Source organism: Bombus pyrosoma, linkage group LG9, assembly GCF_014825855.1.
Source record: "Bombus pyrosoma isolate SC7728 linkage group LG9, ASM1482585v1, whole genome shotgun sequence".
In the NCBI taxonomy this organism is placed as follows: Eukaryota; Metazoa; Arthropoda; class Insecta; order Hymenoptera; family Apidae; genus Bombus; species Bombus pyrosoma.
In genome coordinates, this window is record NC_057778.1 from 9544476 (window position 1) to 9565961 (window position 21486).

General features: G+C 39.3%; 2 protein-coding genes across 6 annotated transcripts in view; one reads left to right on the forward strand and one right to left on the reverse strand.

Moving 5' to 3' along the window:
* LOC122570850 overlaps nucleotides 1-15326 on the forward strand; it is a 28027-nt gene extending 12701 nt beyond the window's left edge. The window contains exons 3-5 of the mRNA XM_043733734.1: nucleotides 6256-6338; nucleotides 8007-10770; nucleotides 12160-15326. Of these exons, the coding sequence (XP_043589669.1) occupies nucleotides 6263-6338; nucleotides 8007-10770; nucleotides 12160-15322 (6003 nt within the window). The 5' untranslated portion in view covers nucleotides 6256-6262 and the 3' untranslated portion in view covers nucleotides 15323-15326. The remainder of the gene's footprint in view (nucleotides 1-6255; nucleotides 6339-8006; nucleotides 10771-12159) is intronic.
* LOC122570522 lies at nucleotides 1393-21256 on the reverse strand. Of its 5 annotated transcripts, none has more exons than XM_043732932.1 (6): nucleotides 21121-21256; nucleotides 19667-20167; nucleotides 19205-19452; nucleotides 18373-18943; nucleotides 17426-17640; nucleotides 1393-1438 (listed from the first exon to the last, which is right to left on the reverse strand). In XM_043732932.1, the coding sequence occupies exons 2-5, from the start codon at nucleotides 20165-20167 to the stop codon at nucleotides 17455-17457; spliced, it is 1506 nt and encodes a 501-aa protein (XP_043588867.1). In that variant the 5' UTR covers nucleotides 21121-21256; the 3' UTR covers nucleotides 1393-1438; nucleotides 17426-17454. The 5 variants fall into 5 exon arrangements, with proteins under 5 accessions (XP_043588867.1, XP_043588862.1, XP_043588865.1 ...); XM_043732927.1 differs by lacking the exon at nucleotides 1393-1438 and adding an exon at nucleotides 15421-17042 and having other exon boundaries at nucleotides 17426-17645; XM_043732930.1 differs by lacking the exon at nucleotides 1393-1438 and adding an exon at nucleotides 16909-17042.
* Between the last annotated feature and the right edge of the window lie 230 nt (nucleotides 21257-21486).

The following is a 21486-nucleotide window of genomic DNA, read 5'->3' on the forward strand; positions in this document are numbered from 1 at the left end:
TTGTTTTATTAATTTCACACTCTTTTTCATAATCGTTCAGATTCTCATTCAACCTCAGCATACGCTGCATTATTACGTATAAAGTATATGTAATATCGTGGTAATTGTTTTCAATTTTCAGTTCAGCCTAATATGAAATATATCGAGCTTATAATTCTCTGACGAAAATTTAAAAAATGCTACATAACGATTCACTTCCGTGATTGTACCGTTTAAAACAATTTCTACGGTAATTAATTCTTTATCAAAGCGATCTTACAAAGTCTTAAGGAGTCAGTACTTTCAAAGAAATATCCTGTAGGATATAAATTAAAATGTAAATCAGAATTATACAGTCAGAAATAATAGGAAGGTAAAGATATTTGATTCACGTGACTTTCGGACGATAGAACAATCGATTTTCTGGTATTAAATTTTTTCGAACAGAGAATGAGATGATTGTCAGTTTGATTAAATATTTAAGGGCTGCGTAGCTTCTTGGCCGCTAAACTATATAAATTTTCGGCTGATGAGAAGGTACAGTCTCACTTTCGTTCGTATATTTTCTAATACATACGCGTGGCTTGGTGTAACAAGTGCCGATGTAATATTTTTGTAAAAATCAGTTAAACTCTGTACTAAGTTTGTAAATAATTGTGCACTCTACATAAAAAATGATAATTTCAAATTCTATGTGGAAATTACTATAATGGCACTGTATATACGTCAACATAAACATTTTTCATGAAATAAAGTTTCTGCTAAAAATAACAAAGTCAACGTAAGTAAAGCAGATAGCATGTTCTTTAATTCTCTTTTTATTAGAAGAGAAATTTGAAACAGCAGAAACTTTAACATGAACTTTTTAACATATCTCTAAGTGCTAATATAATTTTTATTTATTTATTTATAAGCACCGACGTTGATATTTCCTGCACCAAGCCACAGATATAATAATTCGTGACAGGAAAAGAGTATGTTTTAGTAATAAACATTCCGTTCAGATATTTGAATATTCGGATAACGAAGGCTCTACCGTAATACAGATCGTTTTTCTTCTAAACGAACGTTTCCATCTTTTATTTCTTCCTTCGTAGCCATCGTCGTAAACCACCAAATAGCCAACGAAATTGCGTAAATTGCACAAATTGTATAAATTGGAAATTATTCGTGCAATCAAGTATCGCAGAAGCTTTCTTTCCTCAACTGGGTTCAGCAATGAAAGTTTAGGCGAAGTTCGTTCGTCGAATCGATGTTTTATTCATCGTTTGGATCACATTAAGCCATGTTCCGTAAGAAACAGTCGTAGAGATCTCGAAAGTCGGCGAAATTTTCCAGCCGAACTTCCTGCACGTTTTATAGAACCCTAATAATCTCTTATTCTCAAGCCATTTAACTAAATTATCCAAACAGTATCAATTCGATCTCCCTGGCGCGTTACAGTTTCCCGGTCGACTTCCTGCAACGAAAGCAGAAAAACAGATTTGATCCTAATGGCGACTGAATGTAACGCAGCTATGCAACTCACTCGCAAAGATTTAACGCGTCGAGTATAATAAAGCTCGCTATTACGGAACAACGAATCAACCTTCTTCTTAACTAATTACGCGTAATTTGTTAAGTGTCAGGGTTTCCCATACAACTTTTTATCGTCGCGTGGCAACGAAACATGCGATCGCGGTAGAATGTGAACACGCTTTGCTTTAATTTAGAACGCAAGTATTTCTCTCCAACGCTGTTACAACTACGCTCATGTCATTAGGTGGTACTGACAAAATCCGCAAATCACTTAATTGCCAACCCAATAGAACACCAGAGCATAGCTGTAACAGCGTTGGAGAGAAGTACTCGCGTTCTAAATTAAAGTAAAGTCAATATCGCCTAATGAAAAAATCCGCAAATCATTTACTTGCCAACCCAATAGAATTCCTGTTAAGTCTTTAACAAAAGAGGAATTATATCTTTCATAGCGGTCCATCCTCATAGCGGTTAAAAGATATTTCTATCCTTCATACTTGCTATACGCATCCCCTGTACTTTTCTGCCTACGAATTTCTCGTAAACGCGACAAATTTCGCAACATCACCGACATATCTCGCATATCGTGTGCAGTTACGTCATACACGTAACCCCAATCGAGCGTGGTGGTTCCGATGCGCGCGTCCTTTCCAGTTTTCGTTGGCTCGTCTCGACGAATCATCCAGGAGATTCACCCAATTCCCGAGGTGATCGGCCAAGGTAGTCACGAACACGCTTTAGCATACACGTCGCGCCGCGCGGCGAAGGTTATTCAACCCGAGCAGATCTCGTTCGTAGGCAACGCGGAGTAACGGGTTCCCGATGACTCGTGCATGAGGCGCCTCTCCACCTTGCCGGATTACCCGGTGGTCAGGCTGCGTGCACGCCGGGCCCACCGCTTCTCCAACCTTCGAGTCGTAGATTCAGTCAGCCGTGCACCATTGTCGAAACATCGTCCTGCTGCACGACACTCGCGATTCCTCACCGCGTCTACTCCTCCGTCGATGATCCTAGTTTCGTCCCGCGATCGCTAGCTTTGTCTCATCTTCGTAGAACGTTCGAGTTTCAAGTCGGTTCGAATAGTGTTTCTCCGTTTGTTTTTCAGTTCGGCGAGTAGTTTGCCTTCTGTAGTGTTGCGTCCTGATATTTTCTTTGGTGTAGCTTTCTGCTTTCCTTCGTATCTCGTTATTGCGCGTGTTTGGTGATTAAATGCAGTTTCCAGGAGGATTCTGAGATTCAGGTAAGAGAGATTCCAAGGTTTCAGACGGCTTGGTCTTTGATTTCGTTCCGCGAGAGTCAAAGGAGCGCGTGCATCGTGCGTTTCGCTGCGGATTCACTCGTCGATTTATGTTTATTCAAATTCGACAGGTTTCCGTCTACGGTGATTCGTACCGGAACTGGTTTCACGCCATAAAGCAAGCAATTTAGATTTTGTAATGGCGAAACTTGAGTACGAACTATTTTACACGATGATCGTGTTCGCGTAATTAATTCGCTTTTCTCTCGAGACGGTTTTAAGCGCCATGGTGGAAGAAGGAAGAATTTCCTTCAACGAGAAGAAGCTTTCAAAGCAGTTTTAAGATGACATAGCTAAGACGAAAGAGAAACGCAAGAGATATTCTCGTAACGATCGAGTCTCTCGAGATTTAAACTGGCCAACCAGTGATCGATTTTCCACTTTCTAGAAGTCTATCAACGTTAATCTCAGAATACGTAATTGGTACTCGATTTTTCACAAATCTAATTAATCTCCATACAGTTGTCGGTTTAATTTCCCTATCGCTCAGTTATCACAAAATGCTAGACGAGCTATGGAAAAAATCATCGACGTAAGGACATATTCGTCCCCATTAGCCTCGTCCCGATTTTAATTTCATTACCCAATTTCCATCATTGTACGTTCGTTGTACAAAGCTACAACTTATCAAAATCATTGCCAAACGTGGCAGAACATTCAGGAATCCGTCGACCTGGAAACGCGAAGACGGCCACGGTCCATTCGGAGGAAATACCGTGACGATGCATCGCTGAAACGACATTCGCGATTCGTGACACACGTATCAAAAGTATTTCGACTTAACGGTACGTTCGTTGTAATCGAGCTACGAACACTCTCCGACGATTTGTAGTGGCCTCTGACACGCTCGCCGGCCTACACCGTTGGCCATAAATATATCAGGACACCTAGTGATTACGTTTAATGTTTAATGGAACACCGAGATGAATTTTACTTCGCCTTATAATACTTTTCCTCATAAATAGACCGCGTGTTTTTATTCATTCGTAGGAAATTCGAAGATGCAAAAGTGGACAGAATGGGTGCAACATAAAATATCGAAGGTACAGTACCGGTTATAGCATTTAGTAAAACAATTTTCTACCTGGCTTTCATTTACTTAATCACCTCCATAAAAACATGAATTTGCATAAATAACCGTAGTATATTTATTTTATAGGATACGTATGGTAGCGGACGAAAGAAAGCCTCACGGCTACGCGGTACGAAATGTACGAAAACTATAATCTTACGAAGTGCGTTTATATTTGACAAGAGCAACGAACGAACGTGAAATATACTCCAAAGTAGATTATCGTTACCAACGTAGCAGAAAATCGTCAGTACGAGCGTTATTGACGCTTATAGAGCACCATACTTTTACGCTCTCTTTCGTCCACCACTGTACAATGCGAATCAAATAACAGATTTATAACAAAATAACTGGAAAATAAAAAAGTAGTCGATAACATTCGATTTGTACGGAATGTCTGTCAATGTTCTGACGCTTATGGCCGGCTGTGTACGTCGGAGGATGCACAATGTGTTCACACCGACACATTCAAATAGGAGGGGGGGACTAAGAAGACTGATAGTCCAGGTACCGTTACCGGACACCAATATCAACGAAAAAGATGCAACGGTACAAAATAAAAGAAAAAACACGATGCTTTTACGGCGTTCGAAGAGAAACCACCGGGGAGTTTGGAACGCGCTCAATGTTGGACAGCGATTGAAAGGAGAATGTGGATGTTGGTCAGACTCGATGTACAGCTTCGGTCGAACGCTTCGGTTTAATCGAGATGGAATTTCGGCTGCTAGGATTAGGCTGGACCGGTTATAGTATTCGCTGAGGTGTAATTAGGATTTCGATGGATTTTGGTGTTTTTTAAGTAACTGCTGTAGCATTCGATTGGATGGAACTAGTATTTCTAGAGTTTAAGTTTTCAATTGCTTGTATTGGTTGGCAACTAAGTGATTGCGGATTTTGTCATTAGGTGGCATTGACAAAATCCGCAATCACTTAGTTGCCAACCCAATAATACTTCCAAGGTAGAGTTGGTATTTTTAAATATCTCCAGTGTCTGTTTTAAATGTTCATCTTTAATTTTTAAGCATTTGGAGTATCTGTTAAGTTGTACAAAATTGTACAAAAAAAAAAGAATTAATTCAAAAAAGGAGGAAAGTAATAAGAAAGAAAACTAAAAAGAAAGAACGTGTTTCAAAAAAGGATTATTCACATTTTATCGCAAGGTTTCGATTTGCATAATATAAAGGCATAAAATAAAATAATTGAGTATTAAACGGCGTGTTCCTTCGCGTCTGTGCCGCGAAACGACCGCAAAACTCCTCATTTCCATGCGATCGGCATCGCGGAGCGAACGACCAAGACGTGGCTATCGAATACGAACGATCACCTCGATCGAGACCTTCGTACGCAAATCGACGATCAAACATTCCCGACGTGTTCCACTCGAAAACGATCGAACCACCTGTTTCGATCGTCATTGCGTCATTGCTCTGTAATTTATCGTAACGTACATTCATTTTCGGATACGTTTCGTTAAATGATCGTTCCACTGATTCATCTTACGACGTTGGCTCACCTTCGATAAGGTCGAGGTTCATTTCTGGAGGAAAAAGCGCACGTGCTTCCTGGTAAAGCTACTAAAATTATTCCATTCGTGATAAACTCTGAATAAAAATCGAGCGGATTATTGGGTCGAGGATAAACGTGGTCCTTAATTCTTTTCTTTATTATTCCTTCTTAATGCTTCGTTTTTGTAAGCAGAATCTATTTTCTAAGATATTGGGTTGCCCGAAAAGTTTCTTTTGTTTTATAGGACGATAATAGATGAACAATAGTTTCTGTTTTATATTATTTTATCGAATTAGGTATGATCCATTTCGTCATATTTCTATTATTATATACTATATTCTATTATTATATTACATTCATCTTACTATTATTTATATAATAAACAATAAACTAATATGAAACAAAAAACATTGTGCGTCTATTATTTCTTTATAAAACGAAAGAAACTTTTCGGACAACCTAATATGATAATCGACGATTAAAGAGAGGTATAAGCGAGAGAATGTTCAATTGCAGAGAACTACAGGCAAAGCTAAATTCCAATAGGAAATTTATATCTTCGAAATTTTGAACACTAAAACACTGGTTTGCTAAACGTCAAAGCAGACAATTCTAACTATATTTCTAAATATTAACGTTAAACATTGCAATGTTTAACATTGAGATTACTTGCGTTTATAATGGTTTCAAATTTTGTAATATAATTTTTTGGATTGTACAACTAAAAATTACAAAATCCATGATTAAGATTACTCAAGCAGGAAGATATAAATACGAACGAGTTTTACGGATGAAAAATGATTAAATATACCCTAGACATTACGCAGACAAAAAGATACCAATACGTGAGTAGATGAAACCACTATTTCTCGTTTTGTTTCAGTGCAAAAATGCGGATGAAGCTATTAAAGATCGTGGTGGTCCTGTTGCTGTCAGGATCGGGCAATGCCAGGCCGCAGAAAACCGGTAAGAATCAACGTTTCTCATGAACATCGTTACGATTATCGATAAAACGTGGATCGTTCGAGGGAAGAGTATTTATTTCATAGAGGAAGCGTTAAATATTTTCGCGTGAAATAATCGAAAGGAAAGGGATATTCCGCGAACACCAGACGTTCTGATTATCGGTTACTCGTCGCAAACAGGCTATGTACTTATTTGATTGCAAATCCTCTAAGGGAAACGTTGTTAGTTTCCATGAAACTTTCCATTTAACAAGGCGAAGTTTAAAGTCTTTAATCAAGCGACGCGCTATACAATTATCGAGGATGACCGTCTTTCGTGTCTATTAAAATGTTGAAATTATTACGATAGCACGGATACGACGATAGTTTTATTTTTTTCCTAACAAGATTTCCTTTCGAGGCTTCCTTATGATGGAAAAACGTGGGGGGCGGATTTTGCTCCATCGTTTTCTGTATTTTGTAATCGCAGCTGCTATTAATTACATCATCTTGAAAATATACGTACATGTAGAAGATAATGCATAGGTATAGCTATACCGATAGCCTAAATTTTCAACTTCAAATCGTTAACTCTCAGGTGGCAAATATTCAATTATTAAAAACAGATGACATCGTCGAATTATGAATTTTTGTTTGTTAAACTCTCTCCCAGCTCTCGATTCCCACAGGTAATTCTCAACGTTTCGAACATATATTTTATTCTACATATACTCCTTTATATTTTCCTGTTGTTCTTTCGTTCGCGAAAAGGAAAAGCTTCGTTTTATCGCGAAATGCAAATTTCTCGTCAAGCTTTGTATTTACCGAAGCTACTGTGTCCAGTAAATTCGTGTTTCACCATGTCGATCGTATCGACCACGTTCCGTGTCAGAGGAAAGCGCGGCGTGTAGCACGTGATTACGCGAACCAGTCTGCACGCAGATTACACGTTCACCAGGAAATGTAATTCCCGGAGTCGCAACAGAAATTTTCTATCCGAACGATCGTCCATCTATTCCTCCTTGTTTGTTACAAAATTTTATTTCGTAACACAAAAGTTTCTTTCTTCTTTTTATCCCTCTAACTAGGTTTTTATTTCGCTGGCCAATTATGTCTGTTGTAATCTTCCAATCAATAATCTGTTGTTTTCTAAGAATTCATAACAACCGTTGTTACGAAACGACTATTCTGTGGGATAACGTGCGTGCGATGTGTTTCGATCGGATTTTATCTACGGGGCGAATATCGTGGGAAACTTGAGAAACCCAAGTGAATTTAATTAACATTTTAATGTAAATATAATTTTCCTATTATATCGTTGTATATACTTGCCATTTCATAATTTTCGAAATGTTATATTTTTATATTAATACTAATAGAAATCTCTCTTTCTCCCTTTCATTCGAGAACTATTATTATTATTATTATTTATTCTAGTCCGTGTCTCTCGGCTTTGGACGAACTTTCGATTTACAATCCTTACCATTCGAGAACTAATTAAACAATTTAAAATATATATAACGTAATTATATTATTCGCATGAAAATATAATATAATGTAATTTTTCCCCGTGATATCCCTGATTGGAATATCCTCCAAATATTATATCTTTATCTTTCCGTACTTTCGAATAATATGTACAAAGTAAAAATTTATATCAGAAATGAATTAACTTTTAATTAATTTTCAGAAGGATCGATTCAAGTTCAGCCATCGAGGCCAAACCCTGAGCAATGGAGAGGCCACGGCGTGCCGCATACCGTTCGAGAAGATAGCAGGTACAGGTGGAATTCCGGAAGTAGTACTATTCCGTACATTAACTTACATTATCGCGATAATGTTAATCCCTCTATCGAGTCCAACGTCGAGGTAAGTGTCGATAAAACGAGGCAACCGGAATCAACGCGCTTCCTTCGGTCGAACTCGAACAATTTCTGGAATCCCTCGAAGTTTCAACCAAGAAACTCAGGAAAGATAATCGACAAACAAAGTACAAGCATGTTTCATGAACGATCAATTAAAAATGATCATCTAACCAGACTTAGAAACACGTCTCGTCGTCAACCTATACTGCCAAAGAATTATAGCACAGTTTCAGCTGATTCTACTAAAGAATCAGCCAATTGTTTCTCAAAAACAGATCAGAGATTTAATGTAGGTTATAGACGCGTACCGCTTCCAAATTCGAGAATTTCGAATCCGAAGATAGCCACTAGAAGAAATTCCACAAAAAATGGCCCTACGCGAGATTTCACGCGCGATAGTCCGTGGAGAAAGGCGAATGATATGTTGATGAATAATTCAGGATCCAATGTCGTAACCTTGAGCCAGAATTCGGAATTCTCGGGTCAGGAGGAAGTGTTTTCGCTTACACTGGACAAAAAGGTCGAGGCCACGACTGCGTTTGATCACGTCGCGGCCATCAGAAAGATCACAAGCATGTTGACTCGCAATCAGACTACCTCTAAATTACCTCTAGAAAACAAGAACGGCGTAGAAGTTGGTATTCCGTCGACTCTTCCTTTGCACAGCCATTCCAATCGTTATTGGAGCTCCAAGCACTCCAACAGAACAAAAAGTCATCGTCCTCAAGGTCATTCGTCTAATTCGAACAAAAAGAATCAGAATAGGGTTCATTTAAATAAGATGCACGTCAAAAGGAACAATTCTTCTACTCCTATTACGAGCTTGAAGAATTGGCCCAATAGTGCCATTCAAAACGACGAAGATTTTCATAATTATGATCAATATACCACGATAGAAGAGGATGTGAAGCCAGAAGAGGTGGTTGAGAAACCATTTCCATTGAGAAATTCCACTTTCAATTATCACGTACCTGTTTCGAATCCCAATTTTCAAGAAATAGTTCACTGGTTGAAAATCCCGGCTTTTATGACGAATGGTAGCCATATAATAGAGAGTGATCAACTCAATAGTCCAATTAGCCTCGCTTTTGATCCAGTTTATCAAAATCTGGAACCGAATAGGCCTTCTAAGCCTAATATCGTTCCACAGCTCAAGCCTGGCTTCATTTATCCTCTTCGTCCTCCGAGTTATACCGCGGAGAAGGTGCCAATTTGGCCACCGAGTGGTCCATCGAAGAACAAGACTCAGAATCCTTTCGTTCACAATCCACAGACTCAGGTTTCACAAAACACAGTTGTTCAATTAATAAATACAGACTTGAGCAAGCCAAATAGGACGACGCTTGGGACCAAAGTGCCTCCAGGATTTATCAGGCCAATTACGTCTGGTCCTTCAAATCCTTCGTCCTCTTTGACCTCTTCAGGATCTGGTTCGTATCCTCCTCTTACCTCTTTAGCTTCTTCAGAATCTGGATCGCACTCTCCTTCGCCGATTCTCTCGCAATTGTATCCTTCCACTGCAACAACTTCGAAGCCAGGCCCAAACGTTCACATAGGCTTTACCTCTTACGACGATAACGATAAAGTACCTGATCAGAAACCTCAGACTCCGGTGGTGACCTATGACCAGAGTTGTCCTACGATTCTAATAAACACCTACACGAGAATCAATAACACTATTCAAAGCAAAGAAGGCTGTACCGACTTGAACATCATCATCAATTCCCAAGTGTTCAACACTAACGCCTTCAAGTCTACACCTGCCCCTCTGACTGACCAATCCAATTCTGAAAATTATCAGGTTTATGGAGCCTCAGACAAATATGGTAGCCAAATAGGTTCAGATACCAATTATCAAGCAGTACCTATCTACCAACCCAGTTCTCCAGGATCTCAGTGGCCTCAGAACAGTTACTACGACTCCTCAAAATACCCACAGAACCAGAATCTTCAGCAAAACGACGTTTCTAACGTGGAGGTGATTCAGGATACTCAGATCAGTATTTCGAGTCCAGCTGCAGTTTCTCCTCCAGTCGAGTCTTCCTTAGAAGCAGTGGAAGAAACTGGTCCGTTGAACGACAGTACAGGTTCTTCAGCACAGGTTGGCTCAGACGTTGGTCAAGCAAACGATTCTCCAGGTGTGAATTCATTAGTTCGACCAGCTGTGACACCAGCTGCGTCAAATCCTGGCTCCTCAGGATCCACTAATATCTCTCCGGCAGGTCTAGGCACAGGATCATCTTCTACTCCAAGTCGTCCAAGTCATGACGATGACGACGACGACTTTGACTTGTCCCCGAGTAGTATCATGGATTCCATAGCTTCGGTGTTCACTTATTTCACGTTTGTCAATCCCTTGCATTATGGGTTCTTCAGCTTGGCAGCTGCTCCTTTCACCGCTCTCGCAGCTGGAATGCTTGGTATCGTTACTTTTATCTATCCTTGGCTGTTCCCTACTTCGTTTGGTTTTAGCAGAGCTAACAATAATAATGGGGATAGTCTTTGGTATAATATTGAAGAAGTGGTGATCCAGTCTTTGGAGAAGTATGGAAGGATGAACGAATGGAAGAGTAAGAGGAAGAAGAGGAAGAGATGAAACATTGGAGAGTTTCAGATTCAGGTTCTCCTGATAATTTTTCATCGCGTGAAGATCTAAGTTTAGGTTTTTTGAGACGATTTAGAAACTCGTGCGTTGATATACAGGGTAAGTTAGGATAGTTTCCGAAGTGACGAAGGGTGTCACTGTTAGAACCATGTGGATGTTAGGAACATATGGCGTATATAGGATGATTCAATGGTGGAGTTTAAATAGGTCATATGGTGGTCATAATTGCAAGTTACCAGCGCCAATAAATTCTCCTGCAAATACAAATAGAATAACAAAATCTATAATCTATACGTTAGTTTTACAAATTACAAATTAGAATAATAAAATTGGGCAATAGAAATCTATAACCTACAGCTTTTCATTCGTCGATTCACTAGTATAATTAGGTAGCGAATTTTTACGCATCCGTAGAAAATTTCAAGGCACAAAATATAGTTTATAGAACAAATTTCTGCTTAGATCCCATTTTTTAGTAGGATTTATGAAAATATAAATTTTCAGAAATATAAGTGGTCTGTATATAAAGAAATTAAGGAAATACAATTATTGGATCAGCCTGTATATTGCATAATTATTAAAAAGTTTTCTTATACTAGAAAATTTTAGAAGCTCTAATATCTAATATCTTCAATACTAATACCTTTAGAAATAACTCTTAGATTTTATTTATTTTATTTATGAATCGTTTGAAGGGGAAAGGACATTGAATGGTATCTAGAGAATAGAAAATTAACCTCGCCAACAGTAGCTTTAATTAATTATGTTAATATGTAAGTATACAGAGTACGAAGAGATTTCCTAGCAATAGAAACATACACACACAGAACAGTATTACAGATGTACTTATGCTATACCTTTAATGATAATGATTTACTTTTGCATTACTTCGAATTACGTACGTTTTTTTTAGAGTATCTAGGGCATTGCTAGTATTTGTGCCAGTGAATTGTAATTGAAATAAAACCATTGGAACGAACAAATTATGCGTTTCTTTCTTTCAATACAACCAATAATTTATCACATTTCATATGTCTTTCTTATCAGCAGAATATAGTAATCTTCATATACCTAAGAAATATTAAATTCCAATCCTATATCCCAAAAATCATTTGCCAGTACAACAATTCCAAAGAGATTATTGAAAATCATTGTATCATAAAATCCTTGAAAATTGTTAAAATAATGCAATCTATTTTAACATAAAGATTAACAAAACAATCCTTTTCCTGAAATATTTCACAGACTTATAGAAAGGTAAGGAACAAGCATCCATTGATCACTCTGCTAACTAAATTATTGCTATTTAATGTAATTTAAAAATATCTTAATTGCCATTTAAATTGCCAATCTAATTTACCACAAATTTGAAGCTTTAATTTTCCGAAAATCGACGTAATCTTTCAATTTTCTTTCAGTATCCATTCGAATGACACGCAACGTCACCTGAAAGACATGCACAACATCGACCAGTCCTTAAGAACGGTGGCCACTCAATTACTAAACGTGACCAACCCCGAAGAACCACCAAAGATCCTCGACAACGTGATCAAGAGGCCCATTGCGAGTCAAAAACCAATCGAAAGGAACGAAGCCACTCCGATCAAAGAGATATACGTGAACAATGGTCCACCTGCTAATATTGGATTTGGCAGACCGATCAATTCCAAGTTCAACTACTTCGAGACGAGTCATCCGGGTCAAGCAATGGCCATCACCGAAGAAGAACTCGAGAAAGAATTAAGTTCAACGCGTCTGATGACTGCTTATAAGAATCATGCAACGACCACTGGTGGAATTTCCACGTGGATCCTTCTAAATCCACCGTCGACAACGACGAGGACGATGGAGATAGAAAAGAAGACGAAACAGCCGTTTCAAATGGAAGTGAAAATGACTGTGAAACCGACGACTTTGATGGAGAGAGTGGAAACCACTGAAAGAGTGACAGAGAAAGTTACCATGCCCGTGTCCACTACATTAGTCATGGATCACTCTTCTACTACAAAGAAACCTGTCTCAGTCGACACGAAGAAGAGCACCGAATCGAAACCAGAGAAAATTCAAACCACAGAAAAGGTAGAGTCCATGCAGAGTACCACTTTGAAGGTCCCACAGACTACTGCGAATAATTTGGAGAGTAAGGAGGCTGTTGTTAGTACCACGAAGAAGATACAGATTTTAAGAACGACACCTAAGCCTAAGATAGCTACCACGAAGACTACTGTATTATCTAAACCTTCTGGTTCGAAGCCTTCCAGACCTAATCAACAGAATAGGCCCAAGCCTCCTATGAGAAGAACTACTACCGTTAAGCCGGATTCTGCGAAAAATGAGACTGTTTCTACTGGCAAGATAGAGAAGGTTACTTTCAGACCGGTTCAAATGATCACCATTCCAAAGAACAAGGTAGAAAGCACCGAGAAGCCTATGTTCGTGACCAAGATCAAAGCGTCTATCGCGATGGACACTCAGAAGACTAGCACGCAGTCTTCTGCTTCTTCCATGGCTACCAGTTTAGAAGTAACTACGTCTCCTAAACCGACTACGCTCGAGAATAATCTGGTGGAGGTGTCTGTGAAGCCGAAACCAGTTGGCACAAAGGTGAACAACGTATTGAAGGTACAATTGAAGAAGCCTCTAGACGAGACGACGACGATCGAAGTAGAACCCATTAAGGTGAATGCTCCCGTGTTGAAGATCGAGAAAGTGGAAAAGAACGAGATTAAGAAAGAAGAAGAGAAGGAAGCAGAGAATCTGGACAATACCAGGATAGATTCAATGAAGTTTGATTTTAATCCTGAACTGACCAAGATCAACGTAAATACAGAAGTTTCTTCGACTTCAACGAGCACCACACAATCGACGACGTCCACTTCGACCACCAAAAGACCTAGGAACAATCCCAAGAGGAAGAAGAATAAAGTGAGAAGGCGAAAGCCAACTACATCCACCACTACAACCACTGTTTCTTCAGTGATATCTAGTACGACAGAGAACGGTTTAATAGAGGAACCAATCACTGAAAATGGTATACAGGAGTCGAAGATAGTACCTGAGACCAAGGTGGCTGGTAATTGGACGAAGACAAAGAAGAAGCCAGCTTCGACTCCCATCAGTATGCAGATTTACAACTTCCTGAGTCGAGAGGTGATGCCTAGTTTTGGAGTGATGTCTTTGGTGGGATTGGGACTTGGCCTGGCTTCTTACTTCTTGTATCCGCTCGGAGGAACCGTCACTAGAAGAAACTACGACGTTGAGCCTAAATATAAGTATAATTTCGACGAATACGGTGGAAACTATGGTCAAAGGGAAGAGGAGGTCTTGTCTAAAGTTCTTCAAGGTATGACAATCGACGAGAGCAAGTATCCTGGTTCGAAGGATTATGACAACAATTACTATAGGTACCAACATTATGACGGAGGTTACGATACTCAGCCAATCAAGAAAAGCGATCAAAGGTACCCTCCTTCGTCTGCAATATATCGTCCAGAGAACACAGCGTCTATACATAAATATAAGAACACTGATTATCGTTATTCGGATAGTACAAGCACTCCAAATTATTATGACAGGCCTAAACATCGCGAGTACGTGGTTGGATCTGCCGCCCCTGGCACAGCCAACCGACAATTCGTTGTTGGAAGCATTCCCAAAGAGTACCCACCTTACGAAGAGAAGATTCCTTCTTTATCGACCCCAGGAAAGTTGGCTAACAGTTACGAACCTACAGAAAGTGGCCAGATACAGTTCGACCACGATGTAAACCAGAACTTCAATTTTCCTGTGGGGTCTGCTCAAAACTATGGCCAAGTGCAGACAGCTAGACCAGATGACACTTACGAGGAAGTTGAGATCACACCTACCGCGGTTGCTGTGGAGCATGGACCTAGGTCTCTGAAGCTTAAACGGTCTCTCCTGGACTTGACAAAGGTATCCCCAACGGAGACACATCGTTCTAGAAGGAGAAGGGACTCCGTAATTCAAGTTATACCATTGAAACGACAATTGGAAGAGGAAGGGAAGGAGCAAGATTTGAGTAACGAAATCCTAAATATCATTGACTCAGCTATACCCGAAGAAGACTATACTCAGAAGAAGAAGAACAAGGATGAGGAAATGGAAGGTTTTGTGAATAAAAGAAGAAAAGAGAAAGAGGATGAAAGGAATCGACTGAAAGAATCCACTACCAACAGTCAGATTTTAAAAACGAGCGCAGCTGCCTCTGTGGACTCTTCTACAGTTTCCACAGCAACGAAGGAGACTACCGAGTCTCCTACTTTTTCTCCGAGTTCCACGGAAAGCGATTCCGAAAGTAATACGACGAATAATCCGAAATCGACCGAAAGCACCAGCGAGTGGATCGATCTGACCACGGCGAAGCCAGCCGAGCAGAACGGTTTCAACCTCTTCAGTTTCGTGAAGAAGATCGCCGAGATCAAGTTCAGGCTCGGTCTGACGCTCCTTAAACACGCCAGCGAGGGTTTTGCCAGATATCTTGGCCACGTGCAGAAGAGGATCAACGGAGAGGAGTGAATAGGCCCCTTCCAGGAGGCTGAATACAATGGACTCGAGTGACGACCACGATTTACACTGTCACTAGGTCAGCACGTACCTTATTCTTCGAGCACGCCAGGACATTGTCTTGAAAACGGAAATCCCTCGTATCTTAACATTTGTTCGAGACTTTCGAGAGGAGTGAAGACGATTTTCGGACGTTTTATGGTTGGAAAGGTCTTTCCACGAGGGTGACTTTCTGTAGAGTCTGAAATACCTTCGTCGTTTGTTTTTTCTTCTTTCTTTCTTGTTGGATATTCAGCGTTTTCTTCTTTTCTAGGGAAGAAATGTTTGTTTCTGGAGGAAGAAGGTAATTTTTTGAGAGTAAGGTATTGTTAAATTTTTACAATATTGAGATAGCAGGATTGTAAGGTTGGGGAAGAATTAGCATTTGACTGGAATTATATATATTTTGTATTTTTGCGTAAGAGATTGATATCTCTTGTTTTAATATTTTACGGAGATTCCTTTAACGTTCTTATAATACAAATGTTTCATATTATAATTTGATATTTTATATTATATTAATATTACATAATATTCTAAGAAGGGTGTTTCTTTTTGTTTGGAAATGAATATTTCTTCTTTGCTACGAAAATGATGAAGTTATTTTAGCTCGTAGAACCAGACAGCTCACCCTGTTAGTATAATACTCTGACGATGAAAAGAACTGCTCTTTCTATATGTTTTAAATAATTCTTATTGCGTAGAATCATAATCTTTGCAAACTTTCTTAGAAATGTTGCTTTATCTATTTATGAATCTATAGTTTCATTAAAATTTTTATCGTGCAATTTGAACCAAGAGAAGAGGAAGAGTTGTTCCTGGACGTGAATGAGAACGACAAGCTTTAAAAATAAATGTTAAGGAATAGGATTTCTCACATAGAATCTAATTTCCATTAAAAGATATATTCCAAGAACGCTTTCCCCGAATTATAGAAACGTTCTTTAGGGAAAGCTAAAGGTTTTGATAAACTTTCAACGAAAAGTTCTATTTTTTTATTCTCCAAGTGACTCTTTCGTTCTTCGATCGTATCTTTCGTTGGTACTTATGCTTTTTATTAAGTATTAAAGCGAACGACGAGATGTAAAGTATGTTATAAATACACATATAATTAAATAAATAAATAATAAATAAGATGCATGTCTACATAATACCCTGACATGTGTGTATATGTCATATATACGAACGAAACTAGTAATAAAAATCTGATTTTTCTATCCGCAAGAACACATTCGTTTTCCTATGAGAAAATTCAACTAACCGCTACTAAACTAGAGAACCTGATTAACGTACAAATAAAAAGTAAAGCACTTACGGAATAGATACTTAAAATTATGTATATAGACCTATCATGTACATTTTCTTAAACTCTAGTATGTTAATTTACCTTTTATATTTTCTATCCGAAGTCTATTCTATTTCTTCTAAATTCTTTTTCTTGCTAAATTCTCTTATTTATATCTTCTATTCTCATTCCTATTCCCACGAATTGTCAGAGAGTTTATTTCTCTAGATTGGTTTACCTATCGTAGTCTCGTTCCACGGACTCGATGTTCGTTCGTGGGATTGAGATCACGAATATTCGTCATTGAGTCATCCTCATCGAGGAGCCTCGATCCGGAAGTCATTAGGTCCCTCTTTCGTCGGCCAAGAAACATGGGTATCATCATCGCCATCGTTGCCGGTAATATCCCTGCAGAGGAGCAAATTTACTCCAACGAAATCAATTCCCTTAAATGTTAGTTTCGGATCTTAGTTTTTCATCTTCTCGTTATTTGCCGGATGTTTAACTTCTAAACTTCTAAATCGTCAGTTTCCTTTTGCTTAAATTCTACGAACTTTAAAATCTCAAGTTCGCCATTAGTGAATCTTTTCTATGTAAGGAACATGATAAATAACAATGTTTCTCTTCGTTTCTTCAAGAATTTTGACCCATCTGTTACTTTAAATAATCGCTTCTAAATGCACAATATTATTGCTGCTATGTTACCACATTAATTCTATTTCCTACAGACAATTCCTATGTGTTACTTCGCTAAAATAGCTAGACAAATTAGTAACAAATGACAAACTTACCAGCACCGACAGCAGCCAATACAGCAGAGCTAGATGCTTGATTTCCTAACGTGTTTCTGATAGGTCTCTTCCTTAGAATCATCGGTACCGTTTGCCTCTCCATTTCGTACTCTCTTCGGCTCTGGTCCACGCTTTTGAAGGTCTTCTCCACTTCCAGAAGACCTCCGTGCGATGTTGTCGTGTTTGTGCCGTTGATCGACGGTAACACCGTCAACCTGACCTAGGTAAACGATATTTCATCAAGCGACTGCCAGTTTCTGCTAAATATTACAAAACCGAAGACAATGCGATATATATATATGACGTATAGAATTTCAAAATTGCCCTCCTATAAGAGACAGAAATATAAAAAAATCTATCATGTTTTTCACCTATGCCTTTGGGTCTTCAATTGTAAAGAAAAAATGACGACAGAATTTTGTTCTAATATTTTCTCTTCTCCAAAATTCTCCTTTTTGCTTCTATTCTATTTTAGGTAGAATAATCCTCTTTCCTTCATTTCTCGTTTTTACTAATGAAACCTTGATTCGTCCATGGGATTTAATTTCGGAGATTACTCAGCTACGTTTCAAAAACACGCAAATAATCTTTCGTTTACGCAAGCCTGGCTCCCGTACTACTAAACGTGTTACGAATCGCGAGTTATGACGCAAAAGTGAAAGAATTGCTCTTTCATCCTTCTGCGAGTTATTATATTGCAATTATTATTATAGGCGATTTTTAATCGACTCTGTAACTCTATTTCATTCCTCTACTAGAGCACACACAAAAGAGTCAAGAAAACAGTTATAATTGTCATTTAGTCAATCGATAATTTATAGAAGTTACAAGCAAGGGGTAATATTTAATTTTAACGAGAAACGCCCAAAGAATCCTTCCTACGCTCAAATTTTCTCAAACGTTTTTCCAAGTATATTACAGAAACTTCTTTGATCATCTAGCCTAACCTGTCTCTTCGACGTGACCACGGCGATCGCTGGATCAGGTTCTTCCTCTTTCCTATCCACGCTCTTAGTAACGTTCTGTACTTGACCTATCGAATCTATCTTCATCGACCTTTGTCTGGACTTGGAGTAGCCTCTGTTCGTGGACAGCAATACCCATTGACCATCCCCGTTTCCGGGATAACTTTGTGGATGATTGTTCACATATTGATACTGAGAGAATCCTGGTCTCTCCGTGGAAGGCCGAAGGCGATCGTCGAATCTCGTTGGAAAGTCATGCCAATCGTTACTCTCCTCTCCTTGGTTTTTATCAGCGTATCTATCCAAATATTGATAACTCGGTTTCGTTGGTTGAGGTCTGTTCCAGTTACTTGGGAAATTGGCTGGACGATTGTCGGTAATTATGTCGCTATTTGGACGGTCGGAATAATTGTTCCAAGACGGCCTCTCAGGAGGCCACTTTTGAGCCTGAGTTTCTTCAGGCTTTTCGGTATAGTAAGCAGGACGAGTTGTAGGCTTCTGCCATGGTTTCTCGTTGGTGTTCTCTGGCCAAGTTGGTTTTGGCTTTTCATACCTGCAATTCGAACGTGATGGTATAAATTGCTTTGAGAAAATGAAAATGTTATTCGATTCTGTACAATATGAAATATCTTTTCTGGAAGTTTTCTGAAAGTTGGCTTGTTAAATCACTTGTTAAGTAGAGAATATATGTCTATCATTTCTGACCAAGCTGATATAGTCTTTCAACGGATGGTCTGGTATTTACTTCAATTAGAATCACGATGTAGAGAATAGAAAATGAAGGACTTCAGTGCAAAATCGCAGGCAAATTTACCATGGCTTATTGTTCTCGTAGATTGGCCTGACGGAGTAATCCGAGGCCCAAGGTTTCCCAATGCTCGGTTTGTCCCATGGTTTCACTTCCGGCCAGGGCCGCTGCGTACTCGGAGTCGCTTGCCATTTAGAAATTTTGCTTTTCGACCATGGTATTGCCTCCAAGGTAACCCAACCATTTCTATCTTCGTGGGAATTCGCCCCGTAATACTTGTTCCTCTTCAAGGTGTCGTTCAACGTCGCGCTCAACTGAAACCGTCAATTACAGAACAATGGGTTAAAAAGCCTGTAACCGATTATAATCTTCCTCTCTCATAACCCAGAAAAATTCAGATTATAGAAAATTGCAATACCAAAATACGAATGTAACATCTACGACATTTCCAGATTTTTTTTTTTTTGTTATGACACAATATTACACCCTTCGCCATTAACTTCATCAACCCTTAAACAATTATCTTACCCCGTCTTCGGTGGACGTAGAATTTATAGTATCCTCCTCGTCCTTAATATTTTGATCGTAACTCGTATTAGTCGACTGTGTAGTAGTTTGATCATCCACCTCAAGGGACAGAGCTTCGGCAGGTTTCACGATCCTGAACGGATATCTTTGATACTTGTCCGTGCTGCTCTTGATCTTACTCGCGTACTCCTCCAGGAACTTGTTCAACACGTCCGGATTGAAGGTGGACGTCTCGAATCCGTTAATCGACTCGTCCTCGCTCCTGGGGAAATCCTTGATCATCCTTTGGTTGCTGTTCTGAAAGACAGACTTTGCCTCCTGATGTAATGGACTTCGCGTGGCCGCGATCGGTCCGTCCAGTACCCTCAGACTTTCCCCCCTCGTCTTGAAAAGCTCGGATGCGTTTGTCTTCACTTTCGCGACGTATCTCGCGTTGCATTGCGTGCCCCTCAGGGTCAATGTCAGTAGCAGCAGCAGGCAGATCGCTCCTCTCGCTGCCATCTGCAAGGATAAGATGAGAAGAATGTACACGCTTTTGGTTTAGAAACGTTTTCTGCAGATATCGATCTGCTCGTCACGAGTGGACAATAGTAGACGAGGACATAAATGGTTTTTCTCTATTACGGATTAGGTTGGTTATTTATCTTTTATGGTGGAAAATATTTTGAGGAAAAAAGGAGCGATTTTCAGTTTGGAGTTATTAGAAGAGGCGTATTAGGGGATTTATTGGGATCCTTTGAGGAGTGGAGAGAGCGTATTTTGTGGAAATAGGGCATTGGGAATTTTTGTATACGAGGTGTTCAGGAACAACATCACTTTTTATTTATTTCTATCGGAAGAGATATTTTCAGAAATTTCTTAGGATTTTGTATTTAATTAATAGGAATGTTGGTCGTATCCTGTGGAAATAAATAGGTACCTTTCCAAAAATCGAATATCAAGTAAGAAATTTGGTAAATAGCGAGGGAATACGTTAGGATTATTAAATCTGTAAATAAATTCTTTGTTAATTGCAAGTTCTTTCTAGAGTGGTTTGAAGATAACTTTTTCTGGACGAAAATAAAGTTTGAGAGTGACGGTTGATAAATAGTTAAAACAATTCTAAACACACGAAATACGTAAGAGCTAACTTATGATAAATAAGAAGAGCCATGCTGCTGACTATCATAGAACATTTGTCGCAAGAAGATGAGACCAAAAATCATCGATCCTGCCATTACAGATAAATGAGAGTGGTCCATGAAACATTCGTCATTGCATTACAAACAAATAGAACCATTAAATAAAAAAAAAGAACAAACAAAGACCATTCTCTCTTAAAAAAAATGTATCGCGAAAAGGACCATCCCTGAAAAATACCAATCTGTTCGAAAGCTATCAAAAATAACGAACAAAAAAAAAAAAAGAAAGGTCAAAGATAGACAACCAAAAGTAAATCACGTCGCGACACTAACCGTTTTCGAAGGTCTTCGTCCAAGTTCTGCAATCCTGGCAGCGACTTTCGGCTGCAGCGAACCAACGAACGATCGTAGGATCGGTTGGAACCAAGGGCAGCCAGGAACCCGTTAGGAAACCACGAAGTAAGCAACGTGAACCGAAAGGTAGCTGAACCGCGCGTCGACCTCCACTGTTCAAGGTCCGAGATGGTTCTGTCGCGGAGACGTTGCCCTCGTTTGCTTTTAATCCAGGTCCCCACTTCCTGAACACCTGGTCCATTTTGCGTCTCGCTCGTGCAACCACGTGCTGCAACAAGCTCGTCCATGCTCCGTACGCTTGGTCACCTGGAGAACGGACGTGTCGGTCGCGTCCACCATTCTTCT

Coding starts and splice junctions, on each gene's coding strand:
- LOC122570522 (XM_043732927.1), bottom strand. CDS start 20,167: ATGGCAGCGAGAGGAGCGATCTGCCTGCTGCTGCTACTGACATTGACC. Junction 19,453..19,666: donor CTACGTCCACCGAAGACGGG/GTAAGATAATTG, acceptor TGACGGTTTCAG/TTGAGCGCGACGTTGAACGA. Junction 17,646..18,372: donor TGGTCACGTCGAAGAGACAG/GTTAGGCTAGAT, acceptor TCGTTTACCTAG/GTCAGGTTGACGGTGTTACC.